Here is a 24186-nt window from a genome sequence, read left to right as displayed (position 1 = left end):
GGACCTCTCTTCTCTCTGTTACATGGGCTTGGAGCTGTAGCATGTTAAATTTTCTGAATTGTTCACAGTAAGTCAAATATGTCAAGTGAGATGTGCTTCTATTTTTGCAAGTAAAGTTTCTTTTGTTACCCTTGAAGTCAGGTCATCTTTGTAATTTGTTTCCCCTCCCCCTTAACCGGGAAACGTGGAGGATCGGGGATATTACGTCGAGCTTCTGTTGCTTCTAAAGTAGTTGATCTTTTATTTTTTTCATTTACCCAATGGATTCTGCCTCTACGAGATTTCAAAACGGGACGGTTATTTCCAGCAGGAAGGAACTCCCCTCCCTCCCACTCGCTTGCTTGCGTTTCTTGTTTGGTTTGGTCCTGACACAAAGTCAGTTTCGGCTGTGGGAACGGCGCAAGGAGCGCGACACATATTTCTGACGCGAAGGCCGCCATCGAAGTACCTGGCTGCCCAGGGGAGGCGCTAAGGGAGCCCCACGCTCAGCCGCGCCTCTCAGCCCGTCGGGTTACCTTTCGCCCCCGCCTCCTTGCCTTGCCTTTCTTCGTGCTTCCCTCCCTCAACCTGGGCCCGCCCAGCGGCCCAACCCCCTTCACGCTACGCATCTTGCGTAATGCGCGTCCTTTGCGTGGCGGCGGCCGCCTGGGGAATTCTCTGTCTCTCCTCAGAGCCCGGTATGCGACTGAGGGAGTGCGAGTGTGGGATGTGATGTGACCCGCCAGAGAAAATGGCGGCGGCAGGAGGACCGGCGGCTGCTGCTACTGCGAATCGCATCTCCTCTTCGGTAGGACTATCCTCGGGGAACGAAGCCGCCGCTGCCTTCTCCTTTCCCCCGACGTCTGCCGCCCGGAGCCCGAAGCTGGTGAGGAACGGCGGGAGCAGCGGCGGCGGCGTTGTCGGAGGGCTCCTGACGAGAGACTCGGGCGGCAGCAGGGAGCCGCGCTCGGACTGGAGGCGGAAGCAGCTGCGCAAAGTGCGGAGCGTGGAGCTGGACGGGCTGCCGGAGCCCGCCGAGGGTTCGGAGCTACCCCTCTGCCTCTCGGGAGCCGCCGCCGCCGCCGGGGGCGCCAGCACGACCACCACCCCCTCCTCTTCCTCCTCCTTCACGGCCGTCCAGCCCGCGCCTCCGGGGCTGCGCTCCACCCCCTGCAGCCCCGCGGCGTCCCCCAGCCGCGGCTTCATCCCCCTCGCCGGCTCCCACGAGCAGCCGCTCTCGGACGCCGCGAACCAAGCGGCGGCGGCCGGAGGAGCCGAGAAGACCATGGAGCCTCCGCCGCCCTACTCGGCTGCAGGGTGAGCCAGACGGCGGGCGCTTGAGGCCGGGTCGGGGGGAAGGGAGGCATGAGGGCAGCCGGGCGGGAGGCACGCACGGAGCTGCTTTAAGGTGACACTTGAGACTAGCGGCGGGAGCTCCCGGGTGTGCGTTTAGGCCTGTCGGAGGGGGTGGGGTGGAGGGTTGCGGCTAGGAAGGTGGCTGCCGGTGCCCTCTGCATTTCTCCCTCGGCTCCGTGGGCAGGTAGGGCGGGTGGGAAGGGGCTGCATGGTCGGGGCTGTGCGGAACTCGCCGGGCTTTACCGCCTCGTTGGAGTTGGAAGGCGCTGCTGGGGACTTGTCAGCGGGAAGACTGCCCAGGGGTCGCTCTTGGGTGCAGGTCAATGTGCTTCTTAGCATTGTTTTGGCACCAAACCCTTCCACTTCTCGTTCGTCGTTTTGTTCCCTTTCTTTTTTGTTGCTTTGGGGTTTTTTTACTTGGAGCAATGAGTGTTTGGGGTTTTGTGAGGGAGGCGCTTCGTATCTGCTTAGCGACTGCAAAAAAGAAAAGATCTTTGAAGTTTAAATTTATCCTACGGGTGGTGGTGGAGTGGAGGAAGAGGAGGAGGACCCAAGACCGGATGCATCAGCCATTCAGTTGCATTGCGGCTAAAGCCGCAGATTCTTCAAGCGGTTCTTTTTGCCCGTGGGTAGCACCCGGAATTGGGGTTTCTGCAAGGGAAAGGCTTTGAAATGAACAGTTAAGCAGCCTGATCAGTCTCCTGGAATCGACAGTTTGGCTTAGGTATACTCGATACTTAACTTAAGGGAGTCTGTGTGTTTTTCCTGTGCCTTATTCCGCCTCACTGCAGCTTGAAAATGTGGAACTGCTTTATGTGGGTCCCCTGAGAGGACAGTCCTGTTTAAAAAGATAGTCAAAATAAATTGCAGTATGTTGTCAGGTTACTTGAGTTTTACGAGATGGTATGCAATCCTTTGGTTAAATTTACCGGCCAGTTTGCAGTGTTCTTATTCTTGAAAGCCACATGTTTCAAAGGGTGGTTATTAAACTGAAAGGCACCTGTTTAATAATCAGGTGGTTGAATTCCTTTGCTACTTATATTAAGCTATTAAATTTTTGGTTGCCAGTTTTAAACATGCATCCTTGCTGCTTTGTATTTACATATTTGTTTGATTTGATACTGTGAAGTGGTGCTATTACCATCAGTGCGTGCTTGGGAAGAATTTCATGAGAGAGCTGCAGACTGCAGATCTCATAAAGAAAGACTTGCAGTCTGATCGTAAATGCATTCCTTCAGAACATGCTTCTTCCCTCTGATTTCAATTGGACTTTTAGTTTGCATGCTTAGGTTTATGGCCTTAGTGTCTGTACTGATGCTATTTTTAAAACTACCATACGACTAAATGTCGTTTTATGTTTCCAGTGATAAATAAAAAACCCAGACTTCACTAGTGCCTAATGTTTTATCAATGCGCACTTGCTCAAGAAACCATCGCAACTAATTAGTGGGTGCAAAGGTTTTCATGGTAAAGTTATGCTGTTTGTATAAAACAGGTGAATTCTCATAGGCAGTCTGTAGATTGTGTAAAAAATAACTTCAATAGGTAGAGAGGGCAAGCTAAAGGGAACTAGTTCTGAAGTTGATCAGAATTCAGTTTTTCTTTACAAGGTGAAGTGAAATCAACACATTTCACATCATTTCATGCTATATCTCACAGTGCCCATGGATGTATTTATAAGTAAACCTCTGCAACAGAAAGATATTAGGATTAAGCATTTTCAGAAACATGTATTTCAAATGGAATTCTCCTTACTTTCAGTGGGATTTATTTGTATTTTGTTATGCGTCAAGTTGCATCTGGCAATATCATTTATGCTGAAATAGTGACACTTCTTAATTACATACATTGAAGGCATTTCCTGAGTGTTCCCCTTCTTATCCCTTTTGACAGATTTCTGTGGAAGCCATTAATGTGGTATGTTCTTCAGGTTTATATGCATTAGTTGTAATATACGAAAGGCCTTGAGAGTATTTGATGCTTTTTTTATGGTACTTCATAGGACCATTGTAAAGCAAATGATGCAAAGTGCAATTATATTAAGTGTCAGGTGCATTCGGATTCCGCAGCGCAGGTAGCAAACCGTTGATAACTTCACTATATAACATATTTAGCATCATTTACAGATCTAAAATCTGTTTTCAGTTCTGTATAATTTAGACATTGCCTTTGTGAGATAACATAGAGCATTCTTCAAATTAAGATATATTCCTAAAATGAATTCTGAAGAGAAGTGTTTTATAAAAGTTACTTCTGCTTTAAAGCAACTCAGATATTTTACCTGTGCCAGTTCATTTGTGCACTATAGTATGCCTTGTCTTTCTAACAGGTCATGCAGTCCTGTAAATGAGTAATACACTGAAATAAGTAATACACAAAGGCAACAATGGAGTACAAAGTACAGTTGCTATATGCTCTCATATAGCACTTACATTTCCATTTATATTTTGCTGATATTTTTAAGTATTACTCAACCTTTGTCATCAGCGCTGTCTATTTACTTGAAATAAGCAGAGATAATTTCACCACTATGTATATTTTCCTATTTAGTTTAGTGTTACACAACTGACTGAAACAATTATATTTTGAATATTTTAGTATAGATATGACTGCTAATCATATCTATAAGCATAAAAATATAAACAAATTGTGGCAATCTACCTGTTTTTGTTTTGTGTGACTAATGTACTCCTAGGTTTGTGAATTTTTTTACATGACTAGATGTGGGAAAGAGGTTGCTCTCCTTCTTTCAAGCAGAAGCTAAGCATGGAATGCTCCTATGAAATAGGAATAGAGTGAACTTGTTCCTGTTTGTTTCTGGCATTCAGCATTCAACAGTGTTTATATAGCTACCCTTATGTTACTTTAAATGTGAAAATCAGAATATTCTTGTAGATCCCATAAAACACTGAGATTAGTAATTTTTAAATGTATTCAGTTCCCATATGATAAAAAAATGATTAATCCTTTATACAAGACAATGCTAAATCGATGCTTAAAATGTAGATAGTTTTTCAATTAACAGGGGAAACAGTCTTCTGTATCTTGTATAAATATATTACCTGCACGCTTTTGAAAAGAAATAAAGATCTTCAATTAAAAAGTTTGTGTGTGTGTGTGTGTAAAAATAACTAGGTGAATGATTAGCTGGTGTTCTCAGAACTAAATAGGAAATCATGTCACTGTCTTTTAAGGAAAGCAAAGTAAAAAGTGCTGCCATTCTTAAATCATACATTTCCTTTTTACTGACAATTTCATCTTCAGTTTCAGTTGTGGGCTACACATTATGAACTGCTAGTTGTAGATCAAAAGACATATCCATCCAGTACAGTGAGCATCTCAATGTAAATATTCATGCAGTTATACCTTGAACTTGCTGCGCATGGTGATAGATTCCCTTATCAAATAATGCACATTTTGCTATTTTACAGTAGCATCTTAAACACAAATAGCCTTTTGCAGTGGTTGCTCTGTATTGAATCCATAATTTTAAAACTATGAACAATCATACTTAATAATTTAAGCCCAAGTGTCTACTAATGCATGCAGTCTGGAAAGTCAGCCTAAAGAGAATTCAAGGAGAGCATACCTTACAGTTTGCTGTTTGTCAATTTTATATTTTCATAATGTTTTAAAAAACGTTTCTTCTGTTTCACAATGTTAAGACAGTGTGGTTTTAGTAGATAGATTCTCGGAGGAGGCTTGGAATCTTGCTGGGTGACCTTGGTCCATCATATGCTGTCAGTGTAACCTACCACACAAGGTTGTTGTGAGGATAAAATGGAGGAGAAGAAAACAGTCACTTTGAGTCTCCATTGTGAAAAAGGTGTGGTATACATGAAATAAGTAACTTAAAATTAAATTAGGGAAACAATATCCTAGGATCTTGTCTCATAAAACTAAATATGTTGTTCAGTGTGGTTAGAGGGATTATATCCTGGTACACATCACACCATATTAAAGAAATGGAGAAAGTTTTTTAATCACTCCCCATGGTGAGGAGATAGGAACATCAGTCCTTAACTGGAGTCCATAGTGACAGAGCCCACACCACCCACTCCAGGTATGCCAGTGATGTCCTGTGTGAGACATGGAAACAGTCAATCAGTGCATGGGAGTTCTGGCATGCCACCTTGACATCATCCTGTTCCCACCCACAGATCACAGCAAGGAAAGTACCATAGGAAAAACACTCTCCACTGTTTGGAGGACTATGATATCCTTGGTAGGAGCACTGAAACTACCACATTCTTGGAAGCTCTGTGAATTAGGGTATGAATTTTCATCTTCAAACATTCCCTTTGATTGGTAGACTCATGGGGAAAGAACCATGGCTATTCTGTTTTGCCCTTATTGGACGTTAGGGCAGCAACAACATTAGGATGCCTAACTACACATTTCCAGAAGGTATTCTTCAAGTGAAGAAAGGGAGTTCAGAAGGTGAGGGGCAAGCTGGCATTCGGTGCCATAACAAGGTGATCAGTAGCAGAAGGCATGATCTGAAAAACTCACTGGCATTCCTACGTCTACAGTCAGGCATACAAGGAAAAATATCAAGTGAGCTCTCTCTCTCTCTCTCTCATGTTAAACAGTCAGTCAGGGCTGGGAAGTTATAGTGGGTGTGTAATAGCACAGACTTAGCATGTCTAAGGTCCTGTTTCAATACCTTCATGGCACTGGCTACCAGATAACCCTGGAAGGAATTCCAGGCACAGCTGAGATTTTGTACCATTAGATCTAGTGACTGGAGATGGACTGCTCATGCTGATTGACTTATCAAGCTCCATTCATTTGTTTAGGCACCTTCTTATGTAGTTATCCCTCCTCTGCATTCCTGTGTTTAATTACTGTTGCCATTCGTCTCAGCAACTTTTGTTCTCTATCTCCCATTCATATTAGGTAACTGGTGCGGCTTATCAAAAACCAGTGGTATTCAGGGAGATTGTGAAGATGGAGGAGTCTGTGCTATCTCTTACTAGACCTCGATTTTCTAGGCATTGGAAGACCCTCTCAACCACCTCTCATGATTCTCATGGTGAAAACACCTAAGAGCATAAGAACTCTGTTGGATTAGATCAGTGGCCTGTTTAGTCCAGCATCCTGTTAAACAGAGACAGATCAGTTGCCCTGGAGGACTAACAAACAAGTCATTGATGCCAAAACCTTCCCTTAATGTTGCCTTCTAGCAGTGGGATTCAGATGAGTGCTGCCTCTGAATGTGAAGCTTTCTTTTAGTCAACATGGCTAGAAGCCATCAATGGATCTATCCTTCATGAGTCTATCTAATCCCCTTTTAAAGCCATCTGTGCTTGTGACCATCACTATGTTCACTGGCAGTGTATTTCACAGTGTAATTACTCTTTAAATAAAGAACTATTTCCTTTTGTCTGCTGTGAATCTGTTATTGCTCATCAACTTCATTGGATGCCCTCAAGCTCTAGTATTATGGCAAACAAACTTGAGGTTAAAAATGAACAGGCATGTAGGAGCTGAACCCTGTCTATCAAACCCAGAGATAGCTGAGAAACAATCCAAACATTTATTAAACAGCACCAAGGAATAGAGTTGTGAAGGCAAGTCAGGTGAATGGGATTGCCAGCTCTCTAGGTCTAGTAAGGATCCTGTGCCTTTGAAAACTGCTTTGGCAGACCATAAAGCTTTCCCTGTCATTTCATGCCATTGACAAGCAGAACTGTACTGGTAAAAAAATTATTGTTAAACAGCTTGAAATGGTGCAAAAGCCAAGTAGAAGAAGAGGATTGTCAGTCACAATCTTAGATGCACATTGGTCCTTGTGGCTGTTGTAGGCTTAGGAGGTAGTTGACACTGTAGTGAGTATGGGAACCAGCCTGTCTTCTACCCCGTTGGAGGGCTGGCTGGAAAGAACAACAACAAAACCCCCAGTAATGAGTAACATTTTGCAGTAGTAATAGGCAGCAAGTAAGGTCAGGCATTCTGCACATTGTTTGAACTATGGATTTGAGAGAGTGGCACCTACATTTTGCTCCTCCAGCTCCTAGAGTGCTGCCCTTCTCTTAGGGGTTTTCTTATGCTGGGATTTACCTATTGGGACAGAGTGGCAATTAGGCCACAATATCCATTCCTTGAAAGCAGTTGCATTGGTTTTTGTCTGTTCCACATGACTCTGATGCTGTAAGGCAAAAGGAGGTGTGAGTGCTTGCCTCTCAGTAGCTACAGGTGGAGTGTCTGGTAGCAACCCAGAAATGTGCTGTGCCCCCGTGTTTTCTCCCATTTTGTATGTAGGAAGACGCCAACATGACATCATGCTGATATTTTAAAAATTTAAAGTAGTTTTATCCTGTCTTTCCACCCAATTGACATTTATACCTCACCTTTCTCTCCAGTAGGGACCCAAAGCAGCTTACCCCCTTTTCTTCATGTCATCCTAACAAAAACCTGTGAGATAGGCTGAGTATGTGTGACTGACCCAAGGTCGCTCAGCAAGCTTCCATGACAATGTGGTGGTATCACCCTGGTTCTCAGGATTCCTAGTCTGACACTGTGCCCACTAGACTGCCCTCACAGCCCACAAGGTGGTGAACAATTAAAAAGACATTTGAAAGCAACAATTTAAAAATTCAGGAAGTAGGATTAGTAAGGGTACTCCAGATGAAACAAAAAGGTCTTCACCCATTGGTAGAAGATAATGGTAGAGAGGAACAGACAAATCTCTCTGTTGGGGTGGAATGCCACAGTTTTGGTGCCAAGACCAAGAAGGTCCTTCTCTAGTGGCTTCCCATCTGGACTTAGATAATGGGGCACCTGAAACTAGATCTCCAATGATGACTGTAATGGTTGGGTAGGTTCCTATAGGGGTAGAAAGCCCTTAAGGTATGTTGGTCTGTAAAGGTCAATTCCATCACCCTCAGTTGGGCCTGGAATCAAATTGAAAGTCAGTGGAGATAGAACAAGACTAAAAAGATATAATCTGAATGACTTACTCCAGTCAGCATTCTAGCTACAGCATTTTGTACCAGTTATAGTTTCTAGACAATCTTCAAGAGCAGCCCCATATGCGATATGTTGTAGTAGTCTAATCTAGATGTAACCAGGGTATGCAGCACAGTAGCAAGATCTTTTATGCAGTAAAGCCTGCAGCTGGCTCACCCACTGCAGCAAGTGAAAGGCTTTCCTTGCTGCCGCCACCACCACAACAGGAGGCTTGGATCCAGCAGAGCCTCGTAAGGTTCAAAACTGCTCTTTCCGGGAGACTGCAACCCCATCCAGAACACAACATGGCTTAATACCTGAATCACACCTCCCGTCCATCCGTAGGACTCTTGTGTTGTTTGTTTAAAATTTATTTTATTAGTCTTAATCCACACCAAAAATTCCATAATAGTGTGGTGATGTTATGTCAGTGAATTTCCAAAGTAAGGCCTCTTTCTGCACTGTATAAACTTGCTCTGTGAGAAGAAACACTGCTAGCAGCTGTTGAGGGAGCAAGGGTTGTTGAGTTAACACCCAGTGGGTTGCATGTTGTGGATGTGCTAGGGGTGTGCTGTGTCAGAGCCAAGGGGGATCCCTTTTTACTGATGAGAGCTGCCTTTTCCTTAGATTCCCTGTTGTAGAAGTGGAAGATCCAGGTCAGTGTTTGTGTCCTATGATGAAGTATCTGCAAGGTTTCTGAACAGAACAGCATCAGCAATATGCTGTACAATGCTTTTCAGTCAGACGTGTTGTTTTTGTAGAGTTATCAAAATCCATCCATGTGCCTATCACCTGAAGTATGGGTGTCTTGGCCAGGGTTATCATAATACTTAGGAGAGTGTGATATCCTAAGCTGTGTCATGGCTTCAAAGTGTGGCAGAAGACTAGGGTAATGAGGTAGCTGTTCCGGTGTTATGCTAAATTAATGTTTTTGTTCTCTACTGAGAAATCCAGTTTCTCTATCTGTTGCATTGTATGGTTCTCTGTTTTTGTGAGAACAATGGGAACAGGTGTTTTAGGAGAATACTGACGTTTTTGTAGTAAGTTATCTGAGATGGCAAGATGCAGGAGATGCTGTCATGTACCAGACCAGCATTATCACCTAAGTACATATGGGTGATTTATTTACCTATTTTATGCTTTCCAGCTTCCTGAGCCACTGTAATATGCTCAGTTCCCATATGAACCCTTATAACATGGCAAACCAAAACATGTTGAGTGTTTTCTACTTAATGAAGAAACAATGTTGAGCCATCCCATGTCAAATCGCTGAAGAAAGTTGTGTCATAATAATATATTCAATTGATAAGAGAAATTCAAAACAAACCTCTGTTTATATAACTTAAACACAAAACTATAGATAGTACAGTGTTTTCCTTGAGTGTCCATCATTTTTGTGGAAAATATGAATAGTCATGCAGACCAGCCATTTCTTTCTGCTGGACAAATGTGAAATTCTGTATAAAGCTGCATCAAATGCAGAAGACAAATCTTTTTCTACATATTTCCACTAGGAGGAGGTACATATGCTATCAATGAAGGTGCAGGATATTGCTTTTTGAAAGATATGAAGTATCTGAATGCTGCAATTGTTTGGTTTTTGGGCAAATATGTGGGTTTTTGGGGTGGCCGAACTTGCTTAATGTAAGAGCCACATTGAATAAATGTCAGATGTTTGAGAGCCCCAAGACAGGAAGGAAAATAGATGGGGAAGGGGGAGAGAGGGAAAGAAAGCAACTTGAACTTTAAATGCATTCTCCAAGCCAGCCGAAGGGGCAGTGGGGGCTTCAAGAGCCACATGATATGCGAGAAAGAGCCACGGTTTGGCCACCCCTGATCTAGACCTTGTGCCTTCTCTTACAAAGGCACAAAGTATCATATGAAGAGGTTCAGCTTTTCTGCTTACTTATTGAACTTTATAATATTTTTGTTGTTGAGGTGTTCCTTTGAAAACCAAATGTTTGAAATTACATGCCTAAAATAAACAGTTTTTATCAAAAAATGGAGAAATCTGTGCAAAATTACTATTACTGATGTAATACACAAAAGTGAATGATTTGCATTACATATGGAATTTAAATTGCGTCACATATAATGTGTGTGCATTCACTCACTTGACTTTGCACTGTATACATCCAGTAATTACTAGCGATTTGGTAAGTCTGAGGATGTGTGTGTTACATGCTGTCAAGTTGCTTCTGACCTATGGCAACCATATGGATTAGACCTCCAGAATGTCCTGTTATTAACACCCTTGGTCATACCTTGCAAACTGAAGACCATGGCTTCTTTTATTGAGTCATTCCATCTCATGTTGGGTCTTGCTTGCTCTTTGCCTGCTACTTTAAACTTTTCTTAGTCTTTATTGATTTTTCCAGTGGTCTTCTCAGGTCTGAAGGCCAAGTATTCTTAAGGTATTTCATTTTTTAAAGTTTTTAAAATAATGGATTAAAATATTCTTGTTCATTTTTTGTCTTCTATGTAGTCTATGATTTGAAAACAAATCAGCCAGTATCATAATGTCCCTGTATAAATCGATGGTGTGGTCTCTTTTGGAGTACTGTGTGCAGTTCTGGTTGCCGCACCTCAAAAAGGATATTATAGCATTGGAGAAAGTCCAGAAAAGGGCAACTAGAATGATTAAAGGGCTGGAAAACTTTCCCTATGAAGAAAGGTTGAAACACTGGGGACTCTTTAGCTTGGAGAAACGTCGACTGCGGGGTGACATGATAGAGGTTTACAAGATAATGCATGGGATGGAGAAAGTAGAGAAAGAAGTACTTTTCTCCCTTTCTCACAATACAAGAACTCGTGGGCATTCGATGAAATTGCTGAGCAGTCAGGTTAAAACGGATAAAAGGAAGTACTTCTTCACCCAAAGGGTGATTAACATGTGGAATTCACTGCCACAGGAGGTGGTGGCGGCCACAAGCATAGCCACCTTCAAGAGGGGTTTAGATAAAAATAGAGCAGAGGTCCATCAGTGGCTATTAGCCACAGTGTGTGTGTGTTTATCTATCTATCTATCTATCTATCTATCTATCTATCTATCTATCTATCTATCTATCTATCTATCTATCTATCTATCTATCATCTATCTATCTATCTATCTATCTATCTATCTATCTATCTATCTATCTATCTATCTATCTATCTATCATCCATCCATCCATCTATCCATCTAAATTTTTTGCCACTGTGTGACACAGAGTGTTGGACTGGATGGGCCATTGGCCTGATCTAACATGGCTTCTCTTATGTTTTTATGTCCCACATTGGGACTGCACTAGCACAGGCTAGCCACCAGAGGCTCTCTCACAGCTGCTGTGGTATTTCTTTAACAATCCAAGGGGAGCCCCTCCCCTTCAGAGCTCATTAGAGGTCATCTTCTCACCTATGGTCATGTACTCTGCAAGGAGGAGCCTCCCCTTTTCTGTCCTTTCGTTGCTGCCATGTTGTGAAGACGTGTTCTCTTCAGCTCTGGCTGTCATTTTTGCAGTTTTCTTTGCTTCTGGGGATTCTCTTCACTTTTTGGGGAAATGTCGCAGAAGGCTTTGTTTTGAAAATGTGCCCAGTACAAAAATGACCCATTCAGATGAACGCCTTCTCTGCCTTTTCTGCTTGGGTGAGGCCCATAATACATCTGCTTGCATGATTTGCCTCCAATTTATCCTGAAAGCCTGCTCAGATCAAGCAATGCATTTAAAGGCAAGCTTTGCTCTATTAGCCCAGTAGTGAAAACATCTGCCCTAGTGGATCAGTCAGTCCTTGCCTTGAAATCATCAGCAAGAAATGACCAACTTGCAAGCCTGCTATTGAATGTCTTAGTTCTGGGGACAGAACCAAAGTGTTGGATCCAATTGCCTGCCCATTCGGTTGAATGTTGCACATTGGAACTCCCACTTAAGAAAGCCCATTCCAAATCCTAACATAAGGAGAAACTTTGTTCCAATTCCAAGACACTCTTGGAATCAACTCTTCAGTTCCAGCCAAACCGTCCTTGGTTCTGATGGAACGGAGAGAAGTCTTCCCACCATGAACACCTTCTCCACATGCCTCGCCAGGCTCATTCATTCTCAGAAGGGGAAATAGCTTTACTTTGTGTACTGCTATTAGCTTTACTTTGTTTACCCCTAGGAGCTTTACTCTCTGTACCTTTACCTTGTGCAGCACTATTCCTTTGTTATCAAGAAGGCAGCCACCCATTGGTAATAAGCCTACTTATTTTTCAGCATAGATATTGAGCTGTTAATATCTCTGTTTCTGCCTGTGCCTGTACTTTAAGTGGATGGGCCTTATGGGACTGGCAGGGGGGGGGGGGGAATCTGCATTTGAATAAGGGGCAATGATATGAACAATTATAGCTGAACATTTTCTGTTCATGTGCAAACTTCTGGATCCCAGTGCTGTGAGGCAGCATCAGATGGGCTTGGCCTCTGTGCCCTGTTGTTAGACCTTGTTGGCATCTCTGTGAGACAGGATGCTGGACTTGATAGACCACTGGGTTGACTTTTGTAGTTGCGTGTATTATTTGAGATCAGTTCACAAAATTATAGTGTGTGTTCATGGGGACCCCTGTCTACCATGTAGTACCTTGTGTACTTGCCTCCCAGTACTTTGCCTTATCTAAAATCTCATTAATTATCAGAATTTTTAAAAGCCCTGCTATTTGTATCACTGTAATGACACATAGGTCCAAACTAGATACGATGGTGTCTTTGTGGCTATCATAAGGATGCTGTTGCCATTCTTTAAAATGTCACGAGGGCCCAATCCTGGTAAGCCCTGCTGGATGGCAGACTGAGATGTTCTTATCCCCCCCTTACATGCTGAAATGACCCCCCCAAAGCTGTTTCAACACTTGAAAATGTACATGTGGAAGGGAATAAGAACACCACACTGTGCACCTGATCCTCATGACTTTAAAATACCAACATCCATGAGGCTACTGTCCTGTCTAGCTTGACCCTTAGTTCTTCCTCTCAATAATTATTTGGACAGATGGTTTTACAGGTCCTTCTGGCCCAGCAGTTACCACATTTATTTAATATGTATGAAATGTGGTGGCGGTCTTGGATTCTTATATACTTGCTGCATATAGTGGTTGAAGAAGCAATGGAATGGGTAGGGAAGCAGAGTTCTAGGATCAGGAAGTGAGCAACCATTCCTGGAGATACTTTTGACATTCTTAATGCACCTTTTGTGCCGTTTAAAGAGTAAATATGTATATATGATTCTGATGATATGTTTAAACATGGCTTCAACATGTACTTCCTGCATCAGTTACAGCATTAAAAACCATTCCATGATGTCCATTTCCCCAAGCACATACAACTGCATGAAGGTGTTACTCCTTCGGGGCTTGGGTTTTGCAGCATTGATTCAGCATTAAATGTAACAAATTTAACTAATATATACATAAAGCAAAATGCTTCTTTTTGTGCCTTTTTGACTCTTTAGGGGGAAGGGTTTGTTAGCAGCCTTTGTGTGGGCATAATATTTTAATGGGCAGCCAGAACATATGGACATTTTTTATAGAGTAGCTTGCCTTATTTACAGGTGTTATGCATTACAGAGTAGTGGGGGGAGGGTTTTAGATGTGCATTTAATCTTTTTTTAATAGTCGAAAGACAGGGAAAGAAGGTTTCTTAACTGTTTGTTATATGTATCTGAAAAAGCTTAAGCTAGATTAATACAGTGGAAGTGTTGGTGGGTTTTGTTGCATTTTCCACTTGTTTCTGCAGTTGTTCTGACTTGCAGCTAGTTAAACATCAGCTGTATTATGCTGATGTTTGTCCTAGTAAAGCAAGAGCCTTAGCTTGAACATAGGAAGGGAAATCTCAGCGGCCTACTCAACCTTCTGACATGCCCTTTCTTCCCCCATAATACTGGCCATTGCCTCTACCTTCCCCCCAAAAAACTACTTCCGACAACTTCAGCCATTTTAGCAATGTGTACAGCAGGGGTGGCCAATGGTAGCTCTCCAGATGTTTTTTTGCCTACAACTCCCATCAGCCCCAGCCAGCATGGTCAATGGTGTACAGAGTTTGCTAGGCAACCTTTTCCATTGGTGACTGAAAGCTCACAGCATAATATTGTGAGAGCTCACTTTTTAAATGTGAGTTGCAATGTTTGATGTTTGTACAAACACAGACATCGCTTCAGTTGCTCCCCCCATTCTCTGATTTATTTTTTGTTTGTAAACCTGGAGGATTCCCTGCTCCCATTTGTAGAAAATTTCCCCTTATTCTCCTTTCTGTAGATTTTAACCTGTGCAGAGGAGCCATGCTTAGAATTAGAGCTATAGATTAATTCAGTGTCTGTCCATTCTTTGTGTTTTCCAAAATCAACCTCAGGTGATCATCTATATGTCAGTAGTATGTAAAAGTATCAAAACCTTTGAACTGTGGGTGTAATTATCTCATCTGCTCTCTCCAGACTTATTACATTTGTCAGTCAACTATATGTTCATTACGTCTGTCAGAACTGAAGTTAGCAGTCTGTTTAACATGTGGGTGTCAAACATACGGCCCGCAGGCCGTTTAGCCCCACAGAGGGCTCCAATCAGGCCCTCCAACAACTGGCTGTCACCTGCTTCATTTTCCCTTGCCTGCTTTTTTTGGTCACCATTTTGTGTTTCTCCCCAGACAGGCCAGAGCAGCAAAGCAGCCTTTCCCTCTCCCCCCTCCCTTTTCCCAAAGGGAGGAGGAGGGAGGAGCAGCCTCAGCCAATTCAGGAGCTTGGCTCTATAGCTCTGCTGGGTGATTAAGTTTGCCAGGCTCAATTAATCACCCTGCAGAGCTACTGAGACAGGCCTCTCTTACTTCTAACGAATGGCTGAGGCTCCTCCCCCTCCTCGTGCCCCAGAGAAGGAAAGAAAAAGCCAGAGCTTCTTTTGCCAGTCCCCACCATCAGGAGAGCTACAAAGAGTGCTTTTAAGACTAGCAATGATTTAGTGAAGGTATGAACTTTTTGCCTTGCTACAAAGAGAGAGAGTTTTGTTGGGCTTGTTATGGGTGCAACTGGGTTCCCCTCCTCTTTTTCACTGTACTCATGCCCTCCAGTCTTTCTCAATAGGAAAGCATGTGAACTATTTAGAAAAGAAATATCAAAATTAGGCTGAGAATGTGTTCCACCCCAGGTTTACCCAGCAAATTTTCCTTAATTTTCCTTTCACATTTTCCTTTGATTCGGAGTCTTGAATTTAGACTTCCCAGATAGTAGGCTGACACTGACCACTGTACTGGCTCTCTCTCTGTTCTTGTAGTTTTTTTTGGGGGGGGGGGTGTGGGGAAGTTGTATTTTTTTTTTTAGTTGACATTTTTCTGGGGAAAATTATAGTTTTGGTGACAAGCACATATCCCTCAGTCTGTGCCATCGTGCCTTCACTTGTTCGTGACTAGTGCGTGAAACAACTTCTGTACAAAAGCTCACAGTGTCCAGCTGCTTCATGTTCTTCTGGGTCTTAGCCTCAAAGCATTGACCATGAGATATCTGTAATGAATGTCAATGAATCAAAAGTAGGTTTGCAACTTACAGGTGTGTACACCTGAACAGCACATATTCAAGACTGGTACAGCACAGACATTGTCTGCAGTTTTTGATGCAATAATTCATAGCAAGAGGTGACATTTATCAGAGACTGTGAAACAAAATATTGCAAGCGTGCTAATATTTTAAGCATATTTTAAGTTTTAAAAAAGCTTTAATTGTGTTGTCTGTGCCCTTTATAAAGTTTATATGTCTGCTACCTGGCATTACATTTTATGATACATATGGCCCGACCCAACAATTTATGTCAAGTTTATGTCAAATGAGTTCGACACCCCTGGTTTAAAATATTTTCTTGTAAAACTAGATTTTATTCTAGTACATGTGTGATCAAAACTATATAAGGATTATTTTTTCCATGAAGCTGGAAATCCTGGCCTTTAATAGAGAAAGAAACCTTCTGTAATTAATTTACTTTCATTTATACTAAGCAGAATATCTGTTTAAGAAACTCATCCTCCATTTCCACAGGGGGATAAATCATTGGTATGTGATGTTGAAACCCTAAAATGTCACCACAGAGGAAGATTGAATGATATGGAAATACCTGCCACTGCAGTACTGAATCCAAGCTTGTGTGGGTTAGACCAGCACTTGTGTGGGAGGATGGATAGATAGATAGATAGATAGATAGATAGATAGATAGATAGATAGATAGATAGATAGATAGATAGATAGATAGATAGATTTTTGTCTTTCTGTCTGTCTAAAAATGAAAATATGAAAAATGGCAAAAAGAAGACTACTGGCAGGCAGAAAGGGCAGCAACTTTCTAATTCATTACTAGCAAGGCTTGTTTGAATTGTTAGACTGACTGCCTTCAAAGACCAGTCACATTTTGTGCTGGAAACATTATATACACCCTGAGAATAGAGAGAAACAGGTTCAATGGCTAAAGTAATAAAACTGATCTTATAAGCCAGATAGTTAATAATGGTTGCCACAAAGCTCAAAACAAGCATATTTATTTTTCTGTGTGCAGTTTGTTTGAATAGTCCTAACCAATCACAGCAGACAATTATTGCATTCACTATAGACGAGTACCTTCAAAGGTAATCCTATATTCTAGTGTGGAGGAAAAGGAAATCCTTACAGCTGTCTTGTCCTGCTAAAAACTGGGAGCTGGAAATAGACTACAGTTTCCTGTCTCCTCTTCAAAGGCTCCTTGGTAAGCTCAAGAATCATGGAGTAAAAGGACAGGTCCTCTTGTGGATCAAAAATTGGCTAATTAATAGGAAGCAGAGAGTGAGTATAAATGGGCAGTCTTCGCAGTGGAGGACGGTAAGCAGTGGGGTGCCACAGGGCTCAGTACTGGGTCCCATGCTCTTTAACTTGTTCATAAATGATTTGGAGTTGGGAGTAAGCAGTGAAGTGGACAAGTTTGCAGATGACACTAAATTGTTCAGGGTGGTGAAAACCAGAGAGGATTGTGAGGCACTCCAAAGGGATCTGTTGAGGCTGGGTGAGTGGGTGTCAACGTGGCAGATGAGGTTCAATGTGGCCAAGTGCAAAGTAATGCACATTGGGGCCAAGAATCCCAGCTACAAATACAAGTTGATGGGTTGTGAACTGGACTGAAGAAGAAGAAGATATTGGATTTATATCCCGCCCACCACTCCGAAGAGTCTCACAATCTCCTTTATCTTCCTCCCCCACAACAGACACCCTGTGAGGTGGGTGGGGCTGGAGAGGGCTCTCACAGCAGCTGCCCTTTCAAGGACAACCTCTGCCAGAGCTATGGCTGACCCAAGGCCATGCCAGCAGGTGCAAGTGGAGGAGTGGGGAATCAAACCCGGTTCTCCCAGATAAGAGTCCGCACACTTAACCACTACACCAAACTGGCTCTCCAAGAGAGAGACCAAGAGAGAGATCTTGGAGTCATGGTAGATAACTCTCTGAAAATGTCAAGACAGTGTGCGATTGCAATAAAAAAGGCCAATGCCATGCTGGGAATTATTAGGAAGGGAATTGAAAACAAATCAGCCAGTATCATAATGCCCCTGTATAAATCAATGGTGCGGTCTCATTTGGAAAACTGTGTACAATTCTGGTCACCACACCTCAAAAAGGATATTATAGCATTGGGAAAAGTGCAGAAAAGGGCAACTAGAATGATTAAAGGTTTGGAACACTTTCCCTATGAAGAAAGGTCCCTATGAAAAACGCTTGGGGCTCTTTAGCTTGGAGAAACGTCGACTGCTCGGTGACATGATAGAGGTTTACAAGATTATGCATGGGATGGAGAAAGTAGAGAAAGAAGTACTTTTCTCCCTTTCTCACAATACAAGAACTCGTGGGCATTCAATGACATTGCTGAGCAGTTGGGTTAAAACGGATAAAAGGAAGTACTTCTTCACCCAAAGGATGATTAACATGTGGAATTCACTGCCACAGGAGGTGGCGGCGGCTACAAGCATAGACAGCTTCAAGAGGGGATTGGATAAAAATATGGAGCAGAGGTCCATCAGTGGCTATTAGCCACAGTATGTGTGTATATATATGTGTGTGTGTTTGTGTGTGTACACACATATATTGCCCACTGTGTGACACAGAGTGTTGGACTGGATGGGCCATTGGCCTGATCCAACATGACTTCTCTTATGTTCTTATGTCTCTAATATTGGCCCCTTACTTGTTAAGAAGGGTCTGGTTTTTCAACCTTTATAGAGTTGTCAGTTCAGTGTGTGTGCAGATCTTAATCATTCCAGCCAGGAACTTCACTAGAGATTGCTCTGTCATTCAGATACAGGTAGTGGATGAAAGGTATTTCTGATAATGGGAGGCATATAATGCTGCCATCAAGCAACAGTCTGCTTCTAAATTATATGTTATCATTGAAGGAAGTGTGAGAAAAATTGGAGACTTAGGGAGCCTTTTTGCCTCAGACCAAGTATAGCTGAAATATGTCCTTTTATAAAGTGTTAAGAGAACATCACTTCTGAGACCTCCTGTCATTTCCTGGAGATACTACAGATACTAATTCAGCCTTACTCAAAGACACCACAGGAAGTTCCTGTTAATGTAATGATGGTTGAAGTTCTCTTCCTGTTTGCAGTTGCTTTAGCCAGGAGAATTTGGGAATTAGGAAGGCCAAGGTTTCCCCCAGTTGCTGCCTCCCAGCCACTGATATTCTGTATATGGAGGTTCCCATTAGTCACTATGGCTAGTACACACTGATGGACCTTTTTTCTGTGAACTTGCTTTTAAAGCTGTCTGTGGTTATGCCAATCACTGTGTCCTCTGGCAGTGAATTGCATAGCTTAATTACTTATTGAGTAAAGAAGCATGCATTTTTCATAAGCGGTGCTGAGATCTGTTCTTACTTTCACTCATAAGTGGCCTGTCCTCTGTACTCATTTGTTCTCTCTCTTTCACTTGCTGTCAAGTTCTACCTGAATTGATGGGGATCATTTAGGTGTGCTTTTGTGTAGTAGGCCTGGAATTCCTTGGTGGTCTTCCATCCAGATACTGACTAGGGCCAACCCTTCTTAGCTTCCAAGATCTGAAGAGATCGGATTCTCCTGGGTTCTCATACTACTGCCAAGACAGGTCTCCCCCATCCTATAATTATGCATTGGGTTTTTCCTACCTGAATGCAGAACTTTACATTTATCCCTGTTAAAATTCATTGTATTGGTTTTCTCCCAGCTTTCCAGCCTGTCGAGATCAACCTGTATCCTGTCTCTTCTACTGTATTTGTGATCCCTCCCAATTTAGTATCGTCTGCAAATTTAGTAAGCATTCCCTCTACTCATCCATATCATTTATAAAGATGTTCAACAAAAAAGGTCCCAGGACAGATCCTTGAGGCACTGCACTTGTCACTCCTCTCCAAGAGGATGAGGAACCATTAACAAGCACTCTTTGGGTGTCATCTGTCAACCAGTTACAGATCCACCTAACAGTAACAGGATCCAAACCACATTTTACCAACTTGTCAACAAGAAAAGTATGTGGACCTTATCAAAAGCCTTACTGAAATTAAGATAAGCTATGTCTACAGCATACAGATAACATAAGGTAGTAACTTTCTCAAAAAAAGATATAAGGTTAGTCTGACATGACTTGTTCTTGAGAAACTCATGCTGGCTCTTAGTGACCAAAACCATCCCTTCTAAATGTCCCTGGACTGACTGACTGATTATTTGTTTTAAAACTTTTTCAGATATAGATGTCAAGTTGGTTTAGATCCAGGTAGGTAGCTGTGTTGGTTTGAAGCTGTAGAATAAAGTTAAAGGTGCCACTGGACCTGCAAAGTTTTATTCAAGGTATGAGCTTTCGTATGCATGCACACTTATTCTGAAGAAGTATTGGTCTTAAAGGTGCCACTGGACTATAGCTTTATCCTGTTGTTCTGGTTTGTTTGTGACTGCCGTAAGCCTAGATTATTAGCTGGCTATAAAACTAATAGGATCATGAGGGACTGAAGGAAAACTTTGTGAATATAAACACTAGGTATCAATTTTTAGAGTGCAGCATGCAGTATTTGATGAATGAAAATTTATTGTTAAAAACTTTTTCACATTCATATTGCATATAGTGAAGTAGAAAAGCATGCTTGCAGATTCTTTTTTCGGGTTGTCAAATGTTATTATATACTCGCTGGAGAAATTAACAATATAAGATAATGAAACATGAACAAATGTGAGCAAATTTAATTTCTCCTCTTATACCTTGGTATACTACTTCATCCTGTTAGGGTTTTTTGGTGCCATTTATTGAATAGGACATGTATGTTTAAATATTCTTGTGTTAACACTGAAAAGGTCTATAGAATAGTCATTCCATAAATTAAGAGTACTTTACTGTGGCATGTAACTATCTAAAATTATTAAAGTATACATGAAGCTTGCTGCTAAATACATACAGAGCCTGTGTAGTGAGATTTCCAGATGAGTGCCTAATTCATTCTTTGATTATAACTTCACTTGGCAGTTCTGCTGTGCATTATGTAGGTTGCACACTGTGTCTGCATCCTAGTTGCTTTCAGATTTGTTTGAACTTCGGTCCAAGAAGTGAGGTGTTCTTGCATATATTACACAATTTATCCAGAAGCAGTGCGTACTTTGCTTCATATGCAATATATGACTTGTGAAATTTCAAAATGAAGAGGCAGCCAATCTCACTTTTAATCCCAAGGTTTAGTATGGGGCCCATTTCAATCTTCTATGGCTTCCCAAGCGTACAAAGCGTCCACCTTCACTTTTCCCCATTAGCCTTAGTGACCGCTCAAAGCCAAAGCTGAGAGTTGGGGGGAAACCTGGTGAGGAGGGGGAACTGTGCAAGTCAGTGAGGAGGTGGAATGGTGCAAAATCATTTCCACTGTCCTCTTTTGCTTTGGTTGTGTAGGAAATAGGCTTTTCCAAGACATGTGATACCTACCAACCAGAGCCAGGTATCACCAGATATTTTTTGTTTCTGGGATTAGAACTTTCCTTTCCCCAGACAAGGTGGCTCCTGGCTCTTCTTAGCCACAGCAGTGAATAGTGACAGCACTAAGGAAACAATGATGGTTGTGGGAGGTTTATAGCACACCGTGCAATCTATCCTACCCAAGGGGTTCAGAGTAGTGTACACAGTGATTAGTTCCTCATTTTATTTTCACAACAGTCCTGTCAGGTAAATAAGACTAAGAGAATGTGATTTGTCCCAGGCCACCCAGCAAGCTTCATTACAGTGAGGATATGAACCTGGGTCTCCCATACCCTAGTTCAGGGGGTTTCAACATTTTTGAGCTTGTGGATACCTTTGGAATTCTGACTCAGGTTGATGAGCATAACCACAAAATGGCTGCTGCAGGAAGAAGAGCCAATGACGAAATGACCACTACAGGAGGTGGAGCAAATGATTAAATCTCAGTGAGTGAGATTATGCTTAACTATAATAGTAGCAGTTCTTCAGTATTGCTGGTTTAAGTGCTGCTTAACAGGATGCCTTCCCCCCCACCCCCAATTTAAGTTTTTATTTTTTAACATCCAATTCCTGCCACCCTTCCCCACGCCCAACTTGACTTACACATATATTACATACATTTAGATTTTGAATAACAGTATGCCTTTAAAAATGAATATATTATTTTAAAATATTTTCTTGTGTATACACAGCTTACATTCAGTTATACAGTGAAGATCTTTCTACTGTCATGTCTTGGAATGTGCACTTGGATATAACCAAGCTGAATATATATCTGAAAAATACCATGAACCTAGGATAAGGGAGACCCAGGTTCATATTTCCACTGTAATGAAGCTTGCTGGGTGGCCTGGGAAAAATATCGTAACAGTATTTTTGAGGTATAATTGGGTCCCCTGACTATAGCTGGGATTTTTTAGAATACAAAAAGAAATGACCCTGAAAAATCTCAAAGATAGTCTTGTTAACCAGGAAAATCAGGAGCCAGTATTTGCAGGCTCCCAGGACTGTCTCCCCCCCGCCCCTTTATCCCCCCTTGTGTTTAAGAGTTCCTTCTTTGGAATTAGTTTGTGTCAGAGTCTCAAGTTTTTGTGGATTCTTATATTTTCCATTGATATTTTTGTGTTTTACAGATTTACATTTTTACAGTTTCAGATTTTTGCATGTTACATAGGTTCAGATTCTCAAGTTTTACATTGGTTGGACTTCATGGGGGGGCGATTCTCATGTTTTACATTTTTGTGGTTTCCCCTCCCCCCCCCCAAAAAAAAAGAAGCAAGAGAGGATGGCTGGGGGCACCTTGCTCAGAGGCCCATAAAATTGGACCCCTTGATCAAATTTAATTGACTTGAAATTTAAGGTTATGTAAAGGTCAGGCCCAGCAGCTCCCCTGCAATTTTGGTGCCAGTACCTTTAAAAACACCCCTGAGCTTCCTCTGGAAAATTCCACATAAGGAATAATGGAGCCAAAAAATATTGGAATCCTGAAAAAAACTTGGATCCATACTGGTATTCAGAACTCATCAATTTGGGAATATTGATTTTTTTTTTTTATCCAATATATACAGATCCAAAAAATACTGATTTATTTTTTTGCTACACACCCCCAGCAGTGTGTCAGATCTAGACATCAGATCTAGACAATCAGTCAGGAGCTCTGCTTGCTAAAAGCCCCACTGACCCCACCCATTTTCTATAAACAGATGTTGGTGGGTGCTATGGGGCCCATGGGCATGGTGCTGGGGGATCCTGTCTCACATAGATGTTGTAACCACTACATTGTGCCACTTATTTCACTGTCTACTGTGCATAATCTATAGAGTGTGTTGGCACTTCAGTGTCTTTTGCTGCAATAAAATTATTAAGTAATTTTTTTATCATGATAAAAAGCTAGATATATATTCAAGGTGGTATTTTATTCTGATCAGATATCAGTTTTTCTCCTAGGCTATTGAGCTGTTTACTTTGACTGTTTTCAAACAATACTTTTGACAAAAGCTGCCATTTACAATAGAAATTGGTGTAGTTTTGTCAATTATATATCTGTGTCATATGGTTCACATGTCAGAGATTTTAACATGCAGATGTGCCATCCAAATATGAGATTTCTGTCTTTCCTGTTAGTGTGTGTAAGTAATAGTGTTTTGTTCCAATCCTAATGTATTTGAGCATTTAATAATGTTGGGCTACATGTGAGGTAGAATTGAACTTTACCATATGTAATTTCCATAACATCTGTTGTGGAATGCTAGTTTCCATAAACACAGCTGTACCTATAACCAGTTGTATTAATAAAAGTTATTAATTCCTAAGAATGAATGTAGCTTTGTTAGGTAGTGTGTATGTGGAGATACAAAGACCTGGATAATTTGGGGCATTTTTTCCCTTGGAACTTTTTCTGTTTTTTCCAATGGGAAAATTTGTAAATTTGGGGAGCTCCCGATAACCCTATTTTTTGTTTTTTATTTTGAATGAAGTGCTTTTCAAGACAAGGGGTTGGATCCAACCAACATTTCTGCTACTGAAAACAAAAGGCTGAGTTCCCTTTAATCATTAAAAAAGGCTAGTCTCAAACAGGTACAATGCCATAGACCAGGGTTTCCCAAACTTTTCTTTCCTGTGGCCGAGTTATTTTTACACTTCTCCTCCATGGAGAAACTTCTGTTATTAAACCCAGGTATCTTCAGAGGGTTTATTCGTGTACATTGATATAGACTCCACCTTCCAAACTAGCCATTTCCTCCTTGGGAACCATTGTGGTGAGGGCTGGAGATCACTCAGAATTACAACTGCTCTCCAGATGGCAATACACTGCTGAAGAGTTCAGTGTTTTCAATACTGTAAGACTTAATTTGATATCCAAATTTGTTATTGCTTCTGTGACTGTATAAGACTGCTGTCCAGTAAAGCATTCTTTTATTTATTACAAAACACTGA

General features: G+C 41.8%; 1 protein-coding gene across 2 annotated transcripts in view; it reads left to right on the top strand.

The window, feature by feature from the left end:
* The first annotated feature begins 715 nt into the window (after positions 1–715).
* Positions 716–24186, top strand: part of MAP3K1 (mitogen-activated protein kinase kinase kinase 1) — a 67280-nt gene continuing 43809 nt past the window's right edge. For both annotated transcript variants that reach the window (XM_060235971.1, XM_060235970.1), the window contains exon 1: positions 716–1296. In XM_060235971.1, the coding sequence (XP_060091954.1) occupies positions 731–1296 (566 nt within the window). In that variant the 5' untranslated portion in view covers positions 716–730. The remainder of the gene's footprint in view (positions 1297–24186) is intronic.

This window comes from Heteronotia binoei, chromosome 4, assembly GCF_032191835.1.
Source record: "Heteronotia binoei isolate CCM8104 ecotype False Entrance Well chromosome 4, APGP_CSIRO_Hbin_v1, whole genome shotgun sequence".
Classification (NCBI taxonomy): domain Eukaryota; kingdom Metazoa; phylum Chordata; class Lepidosauria; order Squamata; family Gekkonidae; genus Heteronotia; species Heteronotia binoei.
The sequence above is the reverse complement of the archived record's forward strand: the minus strand, read 5'-3'. Positions and strand labels throughout refer to the sequence as shown.